This window comes from Pipistrellus hanaki (assembly GCF_964339955.1).
Source record: "Pipistrellus hanaki genome assembly, chromosome: 9".
In the NCBI taxonomy this organism is placed as follows: Eukaryota; Metazoa; Chordata; class Mammalia; order Chiroptera; family Vespertilionidae; genus Pipistrellus; species Pipistrellus hanaki.
In genome coordinates, this window is record NC_140511.1 from 75,108,552 (window position 1) to 75,129,133 (window position 20,582).

General features: G+C 62.1%; 2 protein-coding genes across 2 annotated transcripts in view; one reads left to right on the plus strand and one right to left on the minus strand.

Annotated features, from left to right (window-relative positions):
* Positions 1–20,582, plus strand: part of LOC311627872 (uncharacterized protein) — a 389,410-nt gene that overhangs the window by 188,239 nt on the left and 180,589 nt on the right. The gene's annotated exons all lie outside the window — the stretch shown is intronic.
* Positions 1–20,582, minus strand: part of ANO1 (anoctamin 1) — a 122,790-nt gene that overhangs the window by 5,749 nt on the left and 96,459 nt on the right. Inside the window, exons 15-25 of the mRNA XM_084894610.1 lie at positions 18,858–18,929; positions 16,512–16,589; positions 15,494–15,568; positions 11,520–11,721; positions 11,247–11,358; positions 10,206–10,263; positions 7,963–8,063; positions 7,275–7,420; positions 4,724–4,876; positions 1,882–1,934; positions 563–747 (exon numbers count right to left, since the gene is read on the minus strand). Of these exons, the coding sequence (XP_084750736.1) occupies positions 563–747; positions 1,882–1,934; positions 4,724–4,876; positions 7,275–7,420; positions 7,963–8,063; positions 10,206–10,263; positions 11,247–11,358; positions 11,520–11,721; positions 15,494–15,568; positions 16,512–16,589; positions 18,858–18,929 (1,235 nt within the window). The remainder of the gene's footprint in view (positions 1–562; positions 748–1,881; positions 1,935–4,723; positions 4,877–7,274; positions 7,421–7,962; positions 8,064–10,205; positions 10,264–11,246; positions 11,359–11,519; positions 11,722–15,493; positions 15,569–16,511; positions 16,590–18,857; positions 18,930–20,582) is intronic.

Sequence of the window (20,582 nt, forward strand, 5' to 3'; positions counted from 1 at the left end):
GGAGCGGGTCATCCTCTGCCTTTCCCAGGTGGATGTGCCCACCTGTGTGTGTATGGTGAAACACGGCCCCCTCCCTGACAGAGAGCCCGCAGGGCACCGTGCCGCTGCTCACTGATCACTCGCCGGCTGGGCGTGTCTGCTGCTGCCGCGCCATCGGCGGCACCTGCAGAGTCCAAGAGACTCGGGCCCGGGACTGCTGACTCCTGGGTAGGAAACATTCTTGCCCCTGGGACTGCTGGGCCGAAGGGTACAGAGCAGGAGCCGCTGGGGGACCTCCCTGTCTGCCAGAAAAACCAGGCCAGCGTGGAGGAAACAGAGCTGGGAGGCAGCACCTGAGTGGCCCTGATGGCACACGGCAGCACCTGGATCCAGCCATGCCTGAAGCTGCTCTGGACTTCTTAGTTAAAAGGGCAAAGGGATCTGTTATTTCTCAGAGTACCATGGAGCTGTCCTGGAATTTGCTCCTGGAAGAATCCTGGCTTGAACCAGGTTCTCCCAGAAACCGGGCTCTTCACGGGGAGGGCGGGGGGTAGGGGGTGGGGGACGGGACGGGTGGCAGTACCTGCAGATCTGCACCTCGTAGCCCAGGTCCAGGGGGTCGTTGGGGGCCGTGCCCTCCTGGAAGTCGCTGACGTTGAAGGAGGAGAGCGTGTGGTTGACGAAGCCATGCATGGTCCCGGTCTGGCTGTACATGTACAGGTACACCAGGCGGGGGATGAAGTCAGACGTGAAGGAGATGACGAAGGCCTGGGGGGAACAGCAGGGTGAGCACAAGACCCACGGCGCTGGGCCTGATCGTGGGGCACCCTGCCCACGAGTTAGTAACGTGACCAAATGCCGAGCGAACAAATGAAGGGTTGGGGGGCATTCCTGCCAGTCCCTCCGGCAGCCCAAGGAGCTGGGGACACATTCACCCCATGGGATGAATGCTGGCAGCCTCTTACTCGCTGTGCGGCCTTGGGCAAGTCACCTAACCTCTCTGTGCTCCCATTTTTCTTCTGGTTACACAGGACTAACAACACTCACTGTACAATCCTTGTGCCGCGTGGGTTTTTTTTTTATTTTTATTTTATTTTATTTAAAAAATTGATTTTGAGAGAGAGAAGGAGAGGAAGAGGTTTAGAGAAACATCTATTGGCCACCTTCTGCACACGCCCTACTAGGGATGGAGCCTGCAACCCAGGCCTGTGCTCTGCTTGGGAATTGAACCAGCAACTTGTCAGTGCACAGGATGATACTCAAGCAACTGAGCCACACTGGCCAGTCACTTAAAAAAAAAAAAAAAAAAAAAAAAAAAAGCCAAAACGGGTTTGGCTCAATGGATAGAGCGTTGGCCTGCAGACTGAAAAGTCCCAGGTTCGATTCCGGTCTAGGGCATGTACCTTGATTGCGGGCACATCCCCAATAGGGGGTGTGCAAGAGGCAGCTGGTCGATGAATCTCTCTCGCCGATGTTTCTAACTCTCAATCCCTCTCTATTCCTCTCTGTAGAAAATCAATAGATTAAAAAAAAAAAAAAAAAAAAGGAGAGCAAAAAAATTGCCTAAGGGGACTCTCTCTCTTTCAATGTCTCTCAGTCTCTGTCTCTGTCTTGTTCATCCTCAGGACACTAGGGAGAGTGGACTTAGGGGTCAAGGTGGGCATGGTGGAGCATTTTGCTCAAGGCCGCAGGAAAAGGCTGAGGAGAATTGGTGATTCTCACTACAACATCTCAGCATGACCAAGGGCCACTGCTAAAGAGGAGACGCTGCTGCAGCCGCGGCCCCGCCCAGGCTGAAAGCAGAGGGTGCCCAGCTCCCTGGGAGGGGCTGGGAGGGGTGCGATGGGCGGCCAGGCAGCTCAGCCAGGGCCTTCCTTGGCCCTCCCGCCCGCTGTCACTTACGTTGATGATGACGGCAAGCTTCCCGATGCCTCGGAGGATGTTGTACCAGATTCCTGGGGGGGCAGAAGCACAGCGTTAGGGAGCCCCCGCGGCTGGCCTCAGGGACCCTGCTGTCGGGCCCAGAGAGGCACCCGCTGACCCCAGAGCCTGGGCCCCTGCAGGCTCACCCGCTGCTTGTGAGCAAATCCTAACTCCTACACGAGTGCTTCAAACCAGCCGGTCCCTCAGGCATCCTGAGCGAGCCCCCGGGAGCCTGTTCACCCACTGGCTGGCTGGACGACACCTTTTTATTTTTGTTTTTTCTAGAACCACCAAGATTCAAGTCGGGTGTAGCTCTTGCCCAGAAGAGCCCACGGCACGGTAACGCAAGGCCAAGCCCAGAACTGTTATGCAGCTCTTTCCTCTGTCCCTCTATGTAGGGACAAGCCAGAGGTAGTGCAGGGGTCAAAGAGCAAACCAGCAGCCCTGGGTCACGTCTGGGTGTCATGACCATTTCCAGTGGCACCGGAACGCAGGGGAGAAGGACCCTGAGAAGCAGGGGATCCGCCACGGGCCTCCCTGGCAGCCGGGCCCAGGAAGGAAGGAAGGGCCTTGTCTGGGGGCCCAGAGCCGGCCCTGCCTGTTAGGGTCTCGATGCTGCGACTCCCGGGAAGGGGCCCCGTGCCTCCTGCCTGACCCTAACCCAGTCCCCTTGGGCCAGGAGCCCTGTCGCTGAACCAGATCTGATTCCAGCAACCACCAGCACTTCTCAGAAAGGGCGGGAGGGGCCTGCGAGTGTGCCAGTCATCAGGGAGGAATGTGGTGGGTGGGGTTTCTCTGTGCAGGGCAGAGGCTGCTTTGGGGCAGGAGAGCAGTGAGCACCCGGGCGCCCCCTGGGTTCCGATTTTGGGGGTGCATGTTGGTGGTCTGCAGAGACGTGATTCCAGGTCTGTGTGGCCCCAGAAGCTAGAAACCATGGGCTTGGAGGCGGCGCCCGAGGCCGGTGTGCGAGGATCCTGTGACAGCGCCCCCTGCTGCTGGCCCTCCTCCGGTCAGCGGTCCCTGAGCTGGGCCTGGGAGGGCTGACCGAATCCAGACACAAGCTGGGGTGGTTCCCTTTGTGAACACGGCCCTTTGCATCGCTCCTCGGCCATGTCAGCACCCTGAGGGTGCTGTCACCCATTTATGCGCACCCCCCACCCCCCGTGGTGGGGCCTGAGTTTGTGACCTCCTAGCTGGGGTGCTGGGGTGCTGGGGTGCTGGGCACAGGTAGCAGGGGAAGGGTGCTGCCGCTGGGTAGGGGGCTCCCTCGGGAGGCAGCTGAGCTCAGCACCAGGAAACGGGCCCATGGCGGGCTGGGGACAGTGGGGAACGGGTGGGCCAGCAGGGCGATCCCCAAAGCTGGGAGCCAAGCCTGTCTTACAGGTGCCATAGCGAATTCACGTGGGGCCAGTGGGCCTCTGAGTGACCCCCACACCGGAATCGTGGGGCCCTGCTTAAAAAGTGCAAGACCAGGGCCTGAGCAGCCTGTCTTGGCGTCTTGCCTCTCCCCGGGTGCGTGGCCGAGCTCTGTGGTGAGAACCGCGGCTCTGCGGATCCCCAGGAGCCAGGGACCAGGCTCTTGGGAAAACGCTCTGGGCTTCCTTCGGAGGGGGAGCTGCCTTCTCCGAGGCGCCTCCGCCACCCCAGGTGCTAAGCCCCATTTCCAGGAACAGGCCAGGGCTGCTCAGTCACCCGTGACCACACGCAGCGCCCGGAGCTGAACGCCGGCAGGAGTTTGTTCCCGGAGGCTCCGCCGAAGGAGGCCGAGAGCCGGAAGCGGGTTAATCTGGTGGCAGAGGTCAGGGCTGGGAAGCAGAGGCCGGTTCCCACGCGCAGGGCTGGGTCCCCTGCAGCCCCGGGCCACGCCCCTGCTCCGTGCCCAGGCAGGGCGACGGAGGCGCTGTGCCTTGGTGGCAGAGCTTCCCCAGTCCCCCCCATTCTCCGCCACCCCCCCCCCCCCCCGTGGGTGCAGGTCACAGGGGCCATGGGGCCCTCTGTCCCCCCGGGGCCCTGCACGGATCACAGGAGGAACACAAAAGCCTCTTCAGGAAAAGGTTACGGCGAAGCAGCCCATAAATAAACCCGTGAAAGGAGGCAGATTATGCCTTCACCCAACCATACAGGAACCAGGAAGTGAGCGGTGATCCGCGAGAACCAGAGAGAAACAGAGCCAACCTCCCCGAGCCCAGAGCCCCGCTCCAGGCCTTGCTCACGGTGGGAGCCACGGCCGCCGCGCCCCCCTCCCCTCCTCCCCCCATGGAGCGGCAGCCAAGGCTGCCCAGCTCCTCTCCCCCTGGTGCGTTGGCAGCTTTTAGGATGTGCTGCAGGGGGCGGCCAGGGCTTTGCCAAGCAAAGGGCGCCAAAGCAAACACCGGCCTGGGGCCCGCGGGCACCCGAGAATCATAAGGAAGAGTGACAGGAGGCCACGCTCTTCCCTGTCCTGCCGCTGGGCCCGCTGGGCCCGGGGTCTGGGTTTCCCAGGGCCTGTCCGGAGTGTGAGCCTTGAACCATGGGCCCACCTGCCACCTGGTGCAGCGTAAGCTTCTGGAGGCCACGCTCCTCGCACAGGGGTGCGGCTCTGGAGGCCCCCGCTCGCTCTGTCAGCCCCCTAGCCTCGGGGGTGGGAGAGGAGGAGCCTTCGGGTTGTGCATCATCCCCACCCCGAGACTCTGAGTCTCCATCCAGGCAAGGTGCAGTGAGCAGCCCCCGGGGACCCCGCGCCCGGTCCCCCTTTGCCCGCCCTGGCTCTCGCTTGGGCAGAGCGGGTTCCCTTCCCCAAACCCAGCAGGTGCTCGCTCACACCCGCCCCCCGGCCGCTCACCGATGTCTTTGGCCCGGACGGCCACCGGCCGGCGCAGCTCGGTGACGAACTTCTTGGCATCCAGGCGGATCTCGATGATGTTGTTCAGCAGCGCGAACAGCGGGGCGAGGGGGAAGGAGGCCACGAACAAGGTGACGAAGCCAAACTGGATGACTGCCGAGACAGGGAGCCATCAGCCTCCCACAGGGGAGGGGGTGCCCCCGCCCCAGGAGCCCCGGGAGCTGACCACTGGGGTTCTGCCTCCCGAGGAAGAAGGTGACCAGGGAGTGTGAGCCTTGAACCATGGGCCCAGCTGGTCCATAAGTCCTCATCTACCACATGTTTAATCTTCAGAAATAATACAATATTACATTGAATGTAAAGTGTAATTGAAAAGTAAAAAAGAGAAATCAATAACCAATAACGGGGGAAAATGCCCCATGAGTACCAGGGCCCAGGCTTGGCCACTGTGCCTGGGCTAGAAGGACCTTCGTGGGCCCCTAAGCTCCCATCGTCCAGACGTTCCTGCACGTGGGGGGCCTGCCGGTGTCTCCAAAAGCCCTCGTCACCCCTCCCATCGGGCCTCGGGGAGCCGGGCAGGGACCAGTGTGCAGGGTGATGTCGCCCTGCCTCAGACCCCTCCCTCTCCCTCCTCATCCTCATCACAGACAGGCCCCCTCTGTGGCTTCCTGGAGGGGACAGGAAAAGGTTCAGGAACTGCATGCACCACAAAACCCGGCCCTGGCACTCGGTGCAGGTGGCACACAGGAGGTGACAGGACGTCACGGTGTGCCTGGGCAGCTGAGTGTGGCCACTGCCCTGAGCACAGTGGGTGGGGGCTCCATGTGGCCCCTGGGCCGTACGCTGGGGGGTCTATAGGCTCTGGGGGTGACGGGGACCAGGATAAGCTCAGCCTGCGGGCCACTGGCTGCTGAGGCTGAGGCTGTGGGTTCCCTTGGGCCAGGAATGGGGGCGGGGTTAGGGGTGGAGACACAACATTCTAGGTTGGGCCTTTCCTTGCTGTGTTCGGGGTCCCATGTGCTCTGGGTGCCCAGAGAGCTGGCCTCGAGGGGGAGGTAGGCAGGGGGTGTGGTGGGGTGCCCCCTGGATGAAGGATGAGGGAAAGGTCTGAGGACTCCTGCAGAGAGCTCCAGAGGGCAGCGCCCCGTGGCCACCACCACAGTTATTTAAAACGCGGGTTCCCTGGCCCATCCCTGGTCTGAGCCGGGCGAGACCTGGGGCTGTGGGTTTTCAAACAAAGCCCTGGGCCAGCGCGGCTGGGCCCTGCCGGGCCGCGGTGAGGCGGTGAGGCGGTGCGGGGCAGGGCGACCTGGGGCGGAGCTCCCTGCTTTATGGCCAGCCCGCCCTGCGCCTGTCGGCCCCGCTGGTCCATAAGTCAATCCCAGCCTCCCAGAGCGGCGTGGGGCACTGGGGAGGGGGGCGCTCCCTGGGTGGGCCGGAGGAGCCTGCCCCAGGATCTAATTTCGTCACAGCCAGGGGAAAAGGGAGCTCAGCCTCCAGCCATCACAGCAATGAACCTCTGAGAAACGATTTCATATCTTAGCCCATCACAGGCGGCCCCTCCTCCCCCGGGGGGGGGGGGGGCTGGAGGGCGGGAGGCTCTCCCGCACCCAGTGCTGGGTGGATGGGCCCACCTGCCTCTGGTTCAGCTTGGATTTTATTCCAGGAGGAAACAGGGAATGTCCTCCAAGCACACCACGGTTTCCCTTCATCCCAAGCCTCCAGATTCTTTTCCTTCTGAGTCAACGGCAGCACGGAGCTCCTTGCACCCCTGGGAGGCCGGGCAGGACTTACACTGACCAGTGGGCCAACAGGCGCGCAGGGCAGGCTGGCCATAAAGCAGGGAGCTCCGCCCCAGGTCGCCCTGCCCCGCACCGCCTCACCGCGGCAGAATGGCGCCTGGTGGCCTCTGCCCAGGGTTTTTTTTTTAAAAACCCACAGCCCCGGGTCTCAGCCCGCACAGACCCGGGATGGGCCAGGGAACCCGCCTTTTAAATAACCTGTCTGTGGTGGCCAGGGGGCACTGCCCCCTGAGACCTCCTTCCCCCATCCATGCATTCAGTGGGTACGCACTGAGCGCCCACCGCCCACCTGGGCCTGCTCTGGGTGCAGGGGGCCCGCTAGGAAAGAGACGGGACGGGACGGGACGAGCTGATCACGTCAGAGGGTGAAGGGAGCCGTGTGCAGGGAGGGGCTGCCCCCTTTCACACTGTGGTCAGGGAGACCCTCTGGGGTGGACACTGGATGCTGAGCCCCGGGGGAAGGAAGCGGGGGAGTCATGCCAGGATTGGGGGAGGGCATTCCTGGCACTGCTCGCACAGGGCAGGTGGCCGTTGTGTCTGGGTGACAGCGGGAGGCCCGTGTGGCCAGCGCAGAGGGAGGCGGGTGGGGTGGGGTCAGGGAGGCTCCGGGTGCTGGCCTGACCTCTCCGTCTGTCCCTCGCTCCGCCTCTGAGAGTTCCGTGCCACCCCTGGGCTCCCTCCCAAGCGCAGGAAGCGCGGCCGTCCCTGGTGAGGAGGCACCCGCCCCCCTCCACGCCCGCCGTGCTCACTCATCTCCATGTACTCGGGGGTGAGGCCCCCGAACGGCTCCAGCGTGAAGTCCGCCTCGTAGCGCTGCTTCCTCTTCATGTGCTCGTCGTGGTCGGCGGGGCTCTGGCGCTTCAGCCGCAGGTAGCGGATGAACTTCTTCATCTTCCTGGAAGCAAGGCCGGGCCGCGGTCAGGCCGCGGGAGGGCGGGCTCCGGGGGCCGCGCGTCTGCACCACAAGCCACGCTCCCGGGTCCCTGAGCCGTCATTTCCCACCCTGAGCTCTCTAACTGTCCCCGGCGGCAGGGGTCACAGGAAGCAGAGGCGCGGGGAGGGCCATGGCCACCTAAAATGGCAGGGAGGCCCTGAAGGTGCCCAGAGCCTGGCCGGGCCCACGCGGACTCGGGGAGGGAGGAAAGAGAAGACAGACCATGGCGCCCTGAAGAGGGACCGGGCCACGGTTCCTGAAGGATGCTGGGTAAGCAGGCACGGCCTCCGCCTGCCGACCGCAGGGCCTGTGGGCACTCTGCACCTCAGCCAGTCGGGGAGCAGCGACCTCGGCCTCCTCTTCCCTGTTCCCGGTGGAGCGGCTGCCGCCGGGTCCTCCCGCTCCGTCCTCACCGCCTCCCTGTCTGGCATCCCCACGCCCCCACCCCATCCTGGTCCAGGCCCCGGCCCCGGATCTCCCTGCTCCCGGCCGGCGGTACTCACGGGATGCCGATCTCGAACAGGTTGTTCTGGATGAGCTGCTTGCCCAGCATGATGATGCTGAGCTGGATGCACAGCTCCATCAGGCAGCCGCCCGGGGCGCACTGCGGGCAGAGGGAGGGCGCGTGAGACCCCCACCTACCCCGAGGGCACGGGGGAGAGGACCAGCCCCCGGGGAGGGGAGCTCGGCCCTCGGGGGGATGGGGGGGCTGAAGGGTGTCCTCCACAAAGTGAGGTCCGCGTCCTAATCCCAGAACCCCAGAAGGGGGCCTTATTTGGGAACAGGGTCTTTGCTGACGTGACCACGTTAGAATGAGGTCACAGGGCGCACCGTGGGCTCCCGTCCAATGGCTGATGTCCTTACAGGAAGAGGACGGGGAGCCGCAGAGAAGGCGAGGGAAGCAGGAGGGAGGCAGAGGTCGCAGTGCCCTGTCTGTCTGCCAGGGAGCGCCAGGGACTGCCCATGGCCACGGACGCCGGGGGAGGCCGGGGAGAGCCCCCTCTCCTCTGGAAGGAGGGCAGCCCGGCTGACACCGGGCGTTTGGACGGCTGGCCCCAGAACTATGAGGGAATCAATTTCTGTTTTTTTTTTTTTTTTTTAATATTTTAAATGATTTCAGAGAGGAAGGGAGAGGGAGATAAACATCAATGATGACAGAGAATCATTGATTGCCTGCCTCCTGCACACCCCCTAATGGGGATCGAGCCCACAACCGGGGCCTATGCCCTGACTGGGAATCAAACTGTGACCTCCTGGTTCGTAGCTCGATGTTCAACCACTGAGTCACACTGGCCGGCGATTTTTGTTGTTTTGAGCCTCCCATCTGTGGTGTTTTGTTCGGCCCCCAGGAAGCTAGCGCGCCTGGCCTGCAGGCCGTCGGCTGCGCCCAGGCTCAGGAGGGAGTGCACGGCCAGGATGGGCAGCGCCAGGGCTGATCTCCGGCTTCCCCTTCTCCCCCAAGGCCAGCGCCTTGTCCCTCACACCAGCTGCCTGTCCACAGGCCCTGCACGGCCACGGCCACGGCCACGGCAGGCTGAGGTCCCCGCGGTTGGGAAGCCACACGGTGAGCCAGCCAGCCACCTGATGCCCCTGTCCTTAGGGGCTTGTGGGGCCTTCGGCTGGGGCCGGTATGAGGAGAACTCAGGACACCCTGGAAGACCCCCTGAGGACAGAGGACTCCCCTTTGAGTCTCTACCACACCTTCTTATATTCTTACCCAAAAGTTTATCTTGCAGAGCCATCATTTCATAAAAAACAAAAAAAAAAACCAAAAAAGATGACGGCCTTTGCTTTATTCTAGGCCTGTCACCGACTTCTCCCAACACTGAGGAGGCGAACAGGGCACCGTCTATGTGGAGGGCACGTCAGAGGAAAGCCCTGGCTGGGCCGTTTGCGAACGTCTGTTCCCGTGGGTGAGGCCCGTGAAGGGGTGTTCGGAGGCTGGCACTCCAGGGGGTTGAGCCTCTACCAGGGGTCCTCAAACTTTTTAAAGTGGGGGCCAGATCACGGTCCCTCAGAGAGCTGGAGGGCCGGACTATATGAACTACTAATTCCTACTGTAACACCTCGGCTGCGCTCACTGCCCAAAAAACCTGGCGGGCCGGATCAGACTCCTCTGCGGGCCGCATGTGGCCTGCGGGCCGTAGTTTGAAGACCCCTGCGAGTCTAGGCTGTGCCCCGGGCAGCCAGATCACCCTGTACCTGATGTCCGCCCCCATCTTTCCTTCCACTGGGTCTTCACCAGGAGGACACTCCCCTTTGTTTTCTGATATGGGAATTATTGTGGGGGTTGGAAATGCTGACCTGGTCCCCGGAGGCAGGCTCAGAAGCCCCAGCTTGGTCTGGGGCTGGGACCCAGCGGCAGGGGACGGCGGGAGCCCTGACCAGACCCGCGGTGGCCCCAGGTCCCCAGCGTTGTTTTGGGGGGGAAGGGAAGCGGGCACATTTCCATGTTAAAGGTAGCCGAGTTTCGCTTTCCCCTCATCTTAACCAAAGGAGAACAGATTCTCGGTCTAATAGGAAAAGGGAAGAAATCGGCGCCCTTGCTGGGTTTCCCCGGCTCTGAAGAGATGCCCCTTTTCGAGTGATCCTGTATGGACACGCCTACGACGGTCAGAGCCCGGCCACCCCCCGGGAGAGGGGCTCCCTCGGGAAGGAAGGAGACTGCTCCCATGAGGAGTCGGCCGGGTGCTGGGGGGACAGAAGGGAGATGGATCGGGGGCACGGAGGCTTGCGAGCTCATTACCTCTTCCATGCGGAAGGACTGGAAGATGTACACGTAGTCGCCGGGGCGCCCCACGAACCTGTAACGGTTGGGGGGGCAGTTAGACAGCAGAGACCCAGCGTGGGGGATGCCCTAGGGGAGGGGCGAGCTGAGAGTCCCGAAGGCACAGCCTGGAGTGTATTATATGCCTGATCCAATGGCTAAAAAATGACCGGGGATGTTCTGTTGGCCCAGTGTCCCTCTGATTCCCAAACCCACATGGGGTAAGAAACATAACAGGAAACCTAGTGGCTGAGGGGGGACGGAAGCGGGGAGCCCAGGGGGGGACTAAGCCAAGCTGTCACCCACCATGGCGGGGCCACGGAACCCCAGGGACCTTGGAGGCTGGGGTGTGGTGGTCCCTGAGGCTGCCTCTCAGCTTCCTGTGGGAGGTGAGGGCTGGGGGCCTCTGGGGCTGCTCCGTCATCACGGATGCTCTCAGGGGGCCTGGACCCCTTGGCCGGGCTCTGGGACCCCAGGGTGGGAGGACCCTGTGGGTCTGGAAGTTACAGGATGCTGAGGAGCCTTTGGGGAGGGGGGTGGTTCTGGGATCAGATCTGCCAGCCCCAGCAGGAGGGGCGATAGGGGGTCTAGAAAAGGGGCTCACAGGCCAGGATGGCTCCGGAGGTCCAGATACGGGCTCACCCCGTCACCAGCCTGGCATGTGGAGCTGGTCAGCAGTGGCGTTTCTCATACCTCCTCCCAGGGCCCTCGCCCCGAGGCATCTTGACCGACTGCGGAGGCACCTGGCACTCGCTGCCTGGGGTCCTTATTATCTGGGGTCCCCACTGCCTAGGGTTCCTGGTATCTGGGGTCCCTAATGTTCTGGGACCCCAATGCCCAGGGTCCTTGCCGCCTGGCACCCCCATAGTCACTAGCACTCAGAGTACCACCCTGACTGCTCTGTCCTGGGCCACGGTGCCCCCCGCCTATGGACACAGGGAGAGGACCCTCCCACGTCCCTGGCAGCAACGAGTGGGGGGGGGGGGAGACAGCAAGTTCAGTGGCTGAGGGGGTCCCTACCGGCCTTTGAAGAAAGCCACGTAAAAGATGGGGGTGTAGGAGTTGACGAACTTCAGCAGGAACGCCTTGAAGATGAGCCTCTCCTCGAAGCTCTTCTCCGTCTTGGGCACCTCTGGAGGGAGGAGACGCAGGCCGCTGAGTGGCCGGCTGACCGCCCCACGCGGCTCTCAGGGGACGGGGCCAGAGGAGGGACGGGACCCGCCGAGGCCCCAGGACAGGAGGGGCCGCGGGCCCCAGGGCCGGCTGGGCCGCGTCCCGGACACGGGCGCTCACCGATCTTGGTGAGCCACCGGGCCACGCAGCCGTAGACCTCGTCCAGCAGGATGATGACCACCAGGTTGATGATGACCGCGGTGGCCGTGACCGTGACCCGGATGTTGGAGCGCACGGCGGGGGAGGAGTTCATGGCTAAGGCGGCGGCGGTGGAGATTCTGTAGATGATGACGCCGAGGACGATGGCGAAGGTCACCGCGATCTGCAGAGGAGGAGGGATGCCTCAGCTGGGCCACCTGGGTCTCCCGGACTCCCCCGGTGCTCCCCAGCCAGCACCCCCTCCACCCTCAGCTTCCTGTCACCCACACACATCAGGGCCTCAGTGGCATTAACTCCGCAGACAACAACAAGGGACTGGTGTCTGTTTTCCAGGAGAGACTGAGGATCAGGTCAGAGAGGTCTGCCACCAGGCCAGGTCACCCCCCACACAAGTGGGGTTCACCAGGCTGACCACCTGGTGGGGGCTCCCCCCCACAGCCTGGTGACGAGCAGAAGCAGAGACACGCTCTCGGGTGGAGGCTGGTGGCCTGTGGGGTGGACGCTGATGTAGGCCTGGCTGGACCGTCCGATGGGTTTTTTTCTCTCAACCTCCCTGGGGTCACCAACACCCTCTGGCTTGTCCCCAAGAGCGAGCCCCTCTCCTTGCCACCCTCCCCCCCCCGTTGGACTGGAACGTCCCACACAACTTGGACTGGAGGTGGCCTGGGTGATGGGGGGCGGGCAGCTGGCTGGGATGACAAGGCTGTTCCGTGTGGCACTGTCTGTCTGCCTGTCTGCCTGGGTCCCGTTTCCTTTTCCTCAAAGACCCTAACTCAGCCAGGGAGACCCTGTCCTGCCCCAGGGGGAGGCCGCCTGCGAGTCCTAGCCCCCAGGACACACCTCGGGCGCAGGCTCCACGCTCTTCCCGCTCCCCCCTGGGTGTCCGCATCCTCACACATTCACTCCCGTTAGGGTGCGGGGGGTGGGCCCGGCTCTGAAGGAGGGTGCCGGGAGGCTCCTGGGACAGTCCCGGGGGTCCGGGGGTGCGCTCTGTGCCCGCAGCCTGGCTCACCCCTGGGGACCCCGCAGCCACCGGAAGTCTCCCAGCAAAGCTCTTGTTTTGAACTCTGGGCCAGCGACGGCGCTTCTGCTGGTGACTAAAGGGGGACCACACCCTGCCCGAGAGACGGCGGCGGCCACACCACACCCGGGCGGGGGGGCGGCCCCACTCGGAGGTGTGGGCACCGCTCTCTGCCGGCTCCGGGAACAAGGGCTTTCCTCGGAAATCCCCGGCTCCTGCCAAGGGGCCCCTCCCAGGGGGAGGCACCGCCCAGGCCCTGAGAAGGCCCTGGTGCCAGCGTGCGGAGGGGCAGGCAGGCGGCCGGGCCTTCGGGGTGACTCAGCACGGCCCCCCCTTTCCCAGCCAGAGGGGGGGGGGCACGTCCCCATGACAGGCAAGCCCCGTGCAGCCTCCTTCCTGGGTGCAGCTCCCCCGGGAAGGAAAGGGCCGCCCGGGCCTGGGGCTGGCTGGCATGGCCACTCGGGGTCTCTACACCGGGAGGAACACCGGGCACGTTGTAGGTGCTCCACCCAAAGCTCCTGTGAAGGGAGCTCCTGTGGGCGGGACAAAGCTTACTGAGCCATTGGATGGGGTGGGGGTGGAGGGGCAGCACATCAGGGGCCAGCTGCTCCCCTGCCCACTAGCCTGCCTCTGCTGGGAGTGACGGTGTGCCCATGCTCCCATGTCCCTGCAGACAGGGGGCCCACGGGAAAGGGTCTGACTGGTGAGATGCAAGCGGGGGGTGGGGTGGGGGGTCCGGGAGACCCAGGTGGCAGGTGTCTGGGAAGCACCTTCAGGGAGGGGCTGCCTCCACCGGCACAGCCTCCTTCCCCTTGGCCCTGACCCTTCCTCCCGCCGGGAGAGTGGCGGGGATGCCGGGGCGGGAGCAGCCCTGCGGTGACTAAGAGGACGCTGGGGATGGGTGCGAGGAAGGTCAGGGAGGTCAGGGTCTGGCGGCATCGCGGAGCGGCCAGACTTGCCCTGCACGGCCCGCCTCCTCGTGGTTGCTTACGAGGAGCTTCAACGCCCTGCAAGGCCACCCGGGAAGAGACATGCAGCCAGGGGCTCCTCGCAGCGGGGCAGGAGGGCCCAGCCGCCCCTCCCCCACTTCCTGTCACCCCCGCTGGTCCTTCTGCAAGGACGCTGCCGCTTCTCCGCCAGGTGCCTCCGTCTCCCACTTCCGCATCCCGTCCCCTGTGACGTGAGCCCCAGGGAGGCTCTGGGTAGGGACCGTGTCATCCTGAGGTGCCCCCCCACCCCTAGCACTAAGCCCCGTGCTTGCCCAGAGGGGACACTCACATGCCATTGGGGCGTGTGCCCCAGGGCCCTCAAGACCAGACCGACCCGCCCAGAGTCATCTGGATGGCACAACAGCCCCAGCCCCATCGAGTTGGCTCCGGGGATTTCTTTCCATTAGTCGAAATCCCCCTTTAGCGTGTGTAAGAGCACGAGGGGAAACTGAGTCCTCCCTCGGCCCTGCCCTTATCCCAGCCTGGAAAACCAAGATAAGCCTCTGGCCCCAAGTCCATGTGGAACAGCGGGCTCCTGGGGCAGACGGCCCTCGTGGCCGGTGGCCCTGTCCCCTGCTGGTGGGCGGCCTGGGGAGAGGGGTCAGACTGCCAAGCCTCAGTTTCCCCACCAGCTGCAGGGGAGGTCTCAGGACAGGCAGGTGGTGAGGCCTGAAGGAGATGCTCCCTGTTCGGCAGCCCTCGAACCTGGGGCCCCTGGGAGCCAGGTCACAGGGTGGGGGACTGGACAAACGGACAGACTTTCCTTCAGTGACCACAGGGGGCCCTGACCTCTTGGGGAAGAATGAAAGCACGGCCAGCCGGGGGAGCCCCGTGAGCAGGAGGGGGGAGGGGCAACCCCTCGGAGAGCTCAGGTGTGGCCGAGGCATTGGAGTCAGCCAGGCCCACCCGCTCGTCACAGCCCCCCAGTCACTTCTGTCCCGTCTGAGCTTATTAATTCTTTCCTTTAAAAACCTTCCAATTCAAAGGACAAGGAGGTACCACCTGCTGGAATGGCTACCATTATTAGATCAACAAGCAGCCAGTGCTGGCGAGGATGTGGACAAAGGGAACCCCAGGGCACTGCTGGTGGGGATGCAGACTGGCGCAGCCAGTGGAGAAACGTGTGGAGTTTCCTCCAAAAATTAAACACGGAACTGCCTTTTGACCCAGCAACCCCGCTTCTAACACTATGTCCTAAGAAACCAGAAACACCAGTCAGAAAGAAGGTATGCACCCCTATGTTCACAGCAGCACCATTTACAACGGCTGAGATCTGGACACAGCCCGAGTGCCCATCAGTGGATAAAAAAGCTGTGGTACGTTTACACCATGGAATACGGTGCAGCAGTGAAAAAGAAGGACCTCTTGCCCTTTGAGACAGCACGGAGGGGCCTGGAGAGCATTGTGCTAAGTGAAATAAGCCGGTCAGAGAAAGACAAGCATCACATGACCTCACTTGTATGTGGAATCTAATGTACCAAATAAACAGACGATCAAAATAGACCCAGAGACGCAGAAGCTTGGGACAGGCTGATGAATCTCAGAGGGAAGGGGAGGCGGCGAGAAATGATTAACTAAAGAACCTATATTGGGGTGAAAGCCTGGGGAGGGGTGGGAGCGGGGTGGAGGGAGTCAGTGGGGTGGGAGGTGGGAAGGGGACATCGGTAATACTCTCAACAACAAAGATAAATTAAAAAAAGATAAAAACCTCAGTTTTGCCTTAAATAATACCTTTGAAATCTGGTGTCCCAATGAGGGGGAACCTGGGAAATTATCTCACGGACCCCAGGGGACCGCTGGGGAACCTCGCTCCTTCCCATTCCAGGGGCACCATCCCAGGAGCATATGGCCGCCACAGTGACGGCTGACCCCAGGCTGGGGGTGGGCTCCCCCGCGTCCTCCTGCCTCGGCCTTCCGGAACTTACCATGAAGACGATGGACATCAGGTTGGTGAAGTAGGCGGGGAACCGGTCTCTCCAGGTCAGCTTCACCTTGTCAGTCTGCAACACGGAACGATGCGGGTCACCGTGGGAACCACCCGGGTGGGGAGGCACGCACGCGCACGCATGTGTGTGAGTGCGTGTGTGCACATGTGTGCGTGTGCGTGCGTGCGTGCGTGTGCACCCGTGAACTTGGACAACAGAAATACTGAGAAACACCTTTAAAAAAAAAAAAAAAAAACCCACTCATTTACAGTTCGAGTGGATGCAAACGTCTAGCGTTCAAAGAAACCGCTGGGGTCTCACGACCTAGGAAACCATGCCGCGGAATGATGGAAGTGGGCTTCCTCGGTGCGAGGCAGTAACAGTAATAACAAGCGTGTCCAACGCTTTTCTAAGCCAGCCCGTCAGACCCTCGCCGGGGAGAAGCGTATTGGACCCCGTTTCTTTGGCTGAAGGTCTCCCGTCTAAGGCGTGACGGTCTAAGGTGCCTTGCCCTCCGCCGCCCAGACCATACTACTTATTCTCCTTTGCAGAGCGAGTCCAAACAAGCAGCTCGCACGGCATGCCCCAATATTTGCTACGGAGCAGCAGCGGACCGCGGCGAAGCCCGTCACCCACCTGGGATGTGTCAAGACTTTGGGTGAGCCGTTCCTTGGGAAACGCAAGTGTTCGGACAAGGGATGCTGCCGAGGACATGCCCCAGGGCGGGCGACATGCGTGTTAAGGAGCAGGCGAGGCCGGTGGCGGGCAGTGGTGACAAGCACAGTGCACAAGGCCCCCCGCGCCCCCCGACCCCCCGCAGCCACAGCCATGCAGTGACACCTCCACACACGTCACAGCTCACCACAGGGTGTGGCGGGAGGGCGAAGAAGCACGAAGGTGAGTGTTAAAAAAAAAGGACAAGAACCAACACAGAAGTCAGAGTTGGCCGAGGAGGACGCAACGGACTTAGATCGTCGCAAACAGTCACGACTCGCATCGCCCCGACACAGACAAGTACCAATTTCACCCCCGCCATGGCTGTCTTAACCCTCCGCTTCCAATTGTTTGTTGACTCTTCTGGATTATCCCGGCGCCTCTATGGGGAGGGGGGGGAGGGAACAAGAGAGCACCACGGGGTGAGGTGTGACCGTGGCCAGGCCCCCGTCGCCCCCGTGGTGTGCTTGCCGCCCGGGCTGGTCCAGGTTCTGGGGGTTGCATACCAGCGGGAGCTGGCAGGGACCCCGACCTCACAGCAAGGCTGAGGCCCGGCGGGGAGGGGAGCGGCAGACCAGGCCTCAGAGGCCCGCGGGGCTCGGCGGTGCCCGGCTCACAGACCGGCTGCTTCGATTCACAGGCTTCGCGTATGCAAAGACGCCCAACGTGCTGAGCCCCGGACGCTGCCAACACAAAGGAGGCCACGCCCGGAGCTGTGAGTTAATACACCAATGAAGGGGTGGATTGTGTTTTCCCAAGTGGGTCTGGTGCCTCTGCCGGAGGGAACTAAAAACCATCAAGGAGCTGCTGGGAGCCAATGAAACGGAGGAGGAAATGGAGGGTGTGGCCCATCAGAAGCACACAGGGCTTGGGGTCCCCCAGAGGCCTGCAGAAATCACCCCATCCCTTGTTCTCATGTGACCTGAGATGTCTGGTCAAAGCCCAGAGGGGGAGCGGCTGGGGGGAGGGGTCTGAGGGGCACTCCTGACGCCCACCCAGACCCACCGCTGGGGTTGGTGAAGTCCCTCGGTTTACGTGGACGTGACACGAGCCACAAAGCCCCTTCCCCCTGAGGAGGAGCTGCAACAGCCATCCCTGCTCACGCTCAGAGGTGCCGCCGCGAAGCCATGGCATGGCTGTCCTGGGCCACCGCGGCCGAGATGCCGCCCTGAGCACTCTGGCATCCACGCCTCTCCCTTCAGGAGGGGAGACCGAGGCCCGGGAGGGGTAAAGGAGCCGCTCAGGGCCACAGGTCGCTGCTCGGAAGGCACCGGGCATGGGGTGTCACACCTTCTGATCGGGTAAACTAGGGGTGTCGAACTCAATCAGAGAAGGGGCCAAAATCTAAAATCCAGCCTAAATCGCGGGCTGAATGGTTTACTGAACAGTCATAAACTGACAATGTCATAAACTGACAGCGGAGTGCAGTGATGACAGCGCGGTGCGGGCCACATTGCAAGGCCTGGCGGGCTGGATTTGGCCCGCGGGCCTTGTGTTTGACACATGTGGGGTAAACGGAAGACAATCTCCCGATTTGGGGTGATGGCTCAGGCTTTTGTGGTTATAGTTTCGCACCCCGGGTCCTGCTCAGACTCGGTGTTCAAAGAGTGCACCCTCCTTGCGACTACAAGAGGACTGAGCTGGATTCTGCTGTCATGGAAACGGGCCTGAGAGGGGGCTTTGGTGCACCCACTTTACCCCCTAGATGGGATGTTGGCGATTGTGACCTCCAGCTCCTCAGAACCAGAAAACTCTGTGTGTGACACAGTGACCAGGAAAGACTGGGGGACTGTCCTGATCAGCCCCAGAGGCTGAGGTGAAAAGGGGACAGAGACAATGGAGCTGGGATGAGCATCCACTGGCCCCATCCCACAGGCATGATGCTAAGGTCCCCAGCCGAGGTCCGATGCTGACAAGGGCCCAGGGCTCTGCGTGGTCCCAGCCATGGACAAACACCTCCATCGCAAAACAGCCACGCACTCTGGAGGCTGGTGAGTGCTCAGGCTGCACACGCAAGACTGCCAACTCGAGTGACAGGTTTGGGGAGAAAGAAAGGCATTTGTTATAAGAAGATGATGGCCTCAAGGACATCCCCAAACGCCGCCCCTCTCTCTCTCCTCCTCATTGTGAGTGGAACAAGGAACTGGCCATTGGCTCAGGGACGCTGGCTGAGCAACCCCCTCCAGGTCATCCTCCAGCACAGAACAGAATGAGCCGGACACAATGACTGCCCAGCAGACTGTGAAAAAGCTGCAAAGCCACCTGGTCTTTGATGTTAAAATGCTGGCTGGCGTTTGAGGTCACGCTCAGGGTAGATCAAGAAGATGGAGCTACAGCAGGTTTGACAAACTACAGCCTATAGCCAAATCTGGCCCCCCACTTGTTTTTAGAAATAAAGTTTTATTGGAACAAATGGGCCAGGCCCATTTGTTTATCTGCTGCCTATGGCCGCTTTCAAGCCACAGTGGCAGACCTGAGTAGTTGTGACGGAGGCCTGCAGAGTCTAAATATTTCTGCCTAGCGGGCCAGCTTGTGATTGACACTGCTGAACATACAGAGCGTTCTGAGCCCTCGTCTACACTGTTGATGAACACACCATGTTTGTTTTGTTTGTTTTTCCTGGGAAAGCTACAAGCAGTGGCTACCATACCTCTTTGTTCTTGGCTTCTTTCCTGAGTGACTTCTCCAAAACTCGAGCTTCATATTCCGCTCTGGGATGGTCCTGTGGAAGGAACCACGTTGGCCGCGTGAACGGTGAGTCTGACACCCTCACCTTGAGCACGCATGCCAGATTCAGCCCACCCATCCCCCCTTTGGGGCCAATTCATAGCTGGCTGTTTTGTACCGTCTCCAATTCAGAACTCGCCATATGCGGTCTGTCTTCGGGATCTAACCCGTGTTGGGAACCCAGCCCGTGGGGAAGGCCACGGAACCCGGCTCTGGGTGCTGCTGGCAGCAAGTCTGTGCCCGGGGCCCCCCCTTGGGAACACCCAGCTGTGAATTGGCCCCGAGAACGTCTACCAGAGGCAGGAGAGACGCGGTAAGTGTCAGCAAGCGTGGGCAGTCTGGAGGCGCCAGGCCTCGGGGGAGCCCAGAGCAGGCCAGCGAGGGGCGCTGGAACGGAAGAACGGGGTTGAGAGAGACCCGAAGGCGGGAGAAGCAGAGGCCCCGCCGGCCTGGAGGAGCTGCGGGAGGCCTGGCGGGAGAAAGAGACAGGTGAGGCGTGAGGAGGGCCCTCTCCCCAGGGGACAGAGGAGTGACAAAAAGTTCCAAACCTTGACCGCCTCCTTCGGGGAACCAGAAACATAAAAGTGAAAACAAACAAACAGAAAGACTCCATTACTTGTGCTATTTTTAAAGCAATCGGCCACGTCCTCTGAACTAAAGGCAGTTTTCTCCAGGGCTGGGATGAGGGCGAAGGGCACACACGGGTAAAAGGGGAACACGTGGGGGTCCGGGACCCGCTAGCAGTCGCTGTTGCTTTAGGGTGACCAGGCTGCTGCTTTTGCAGCCTGAGTGATTTTGGGGCTTCCCAGGCAAGTGCTGGACGATGTGGGTCCCAGCTAAGGGGTACGTGGGCTCCTTCGCCTCCCGGGGCTGACGCCGGGAGCTCAGGCTGCATGGAGAGGCTGCTTTACCCCTCAGACGCACCCCCAAAGGGTCCCTGGTCAGCTATCGGGGCGGGGAGGGTGATGGGGAGATTCACCTTGCAGACCTCAGTCAGTCCCCTGGGGCCTCATGCCCAAGGGCTCTGACTGCCATCCCAAAGTCAAGTGCGGGGGACGGGGGGGGGCAGGTGAATCCCTGAGGTGGATCCCCGAGGGGCTGAACACACAGGACCGGCCCCCTCCGCAGCTTTCCCCAGCCACAGGGACGTCATGAAAAGGACACTCTTAATCTTCTAAAACAAGACGGCGACCGCTTTTTGTTGTATTTGCGTCTTCCTAACGGGAACAGTGACGGGAAAGAACCTGCCCAGGGGGAGGCTCCGTGCCAGGCTCACCCCTGAAGGGCTGCCCGGGGGAGAGCAGGATGCACCTGTTTTGGTGTCGCCATGTGGGAGACGGGATAATGGGGCTCCCGGTGGAAGAGGGCTGAGCTCAGAGGCGGCTAGCGGGCGACCGGTCCTGGGGCACTGACTGGTGCGGGGCCCGCGCTGCCTTACGTGCTTCTTATCCACTGAGCCCCCCTCGGACCCCCTGGAGTGAGGACTAGCTCACACTCCGTAGTTAAGAAGGGAGGCCCCTGAGGCCCAGAGAGGTTAGGCGACGTGGCCTGGGTCACACAGCAAGGGCAGTGCGGGATCAGGACGGAGGCCAGCCGCCTGGCTCCCGGGGTGCGCTGCGCCTCCCCCCGCAGACTCCAGTCCCCTCGG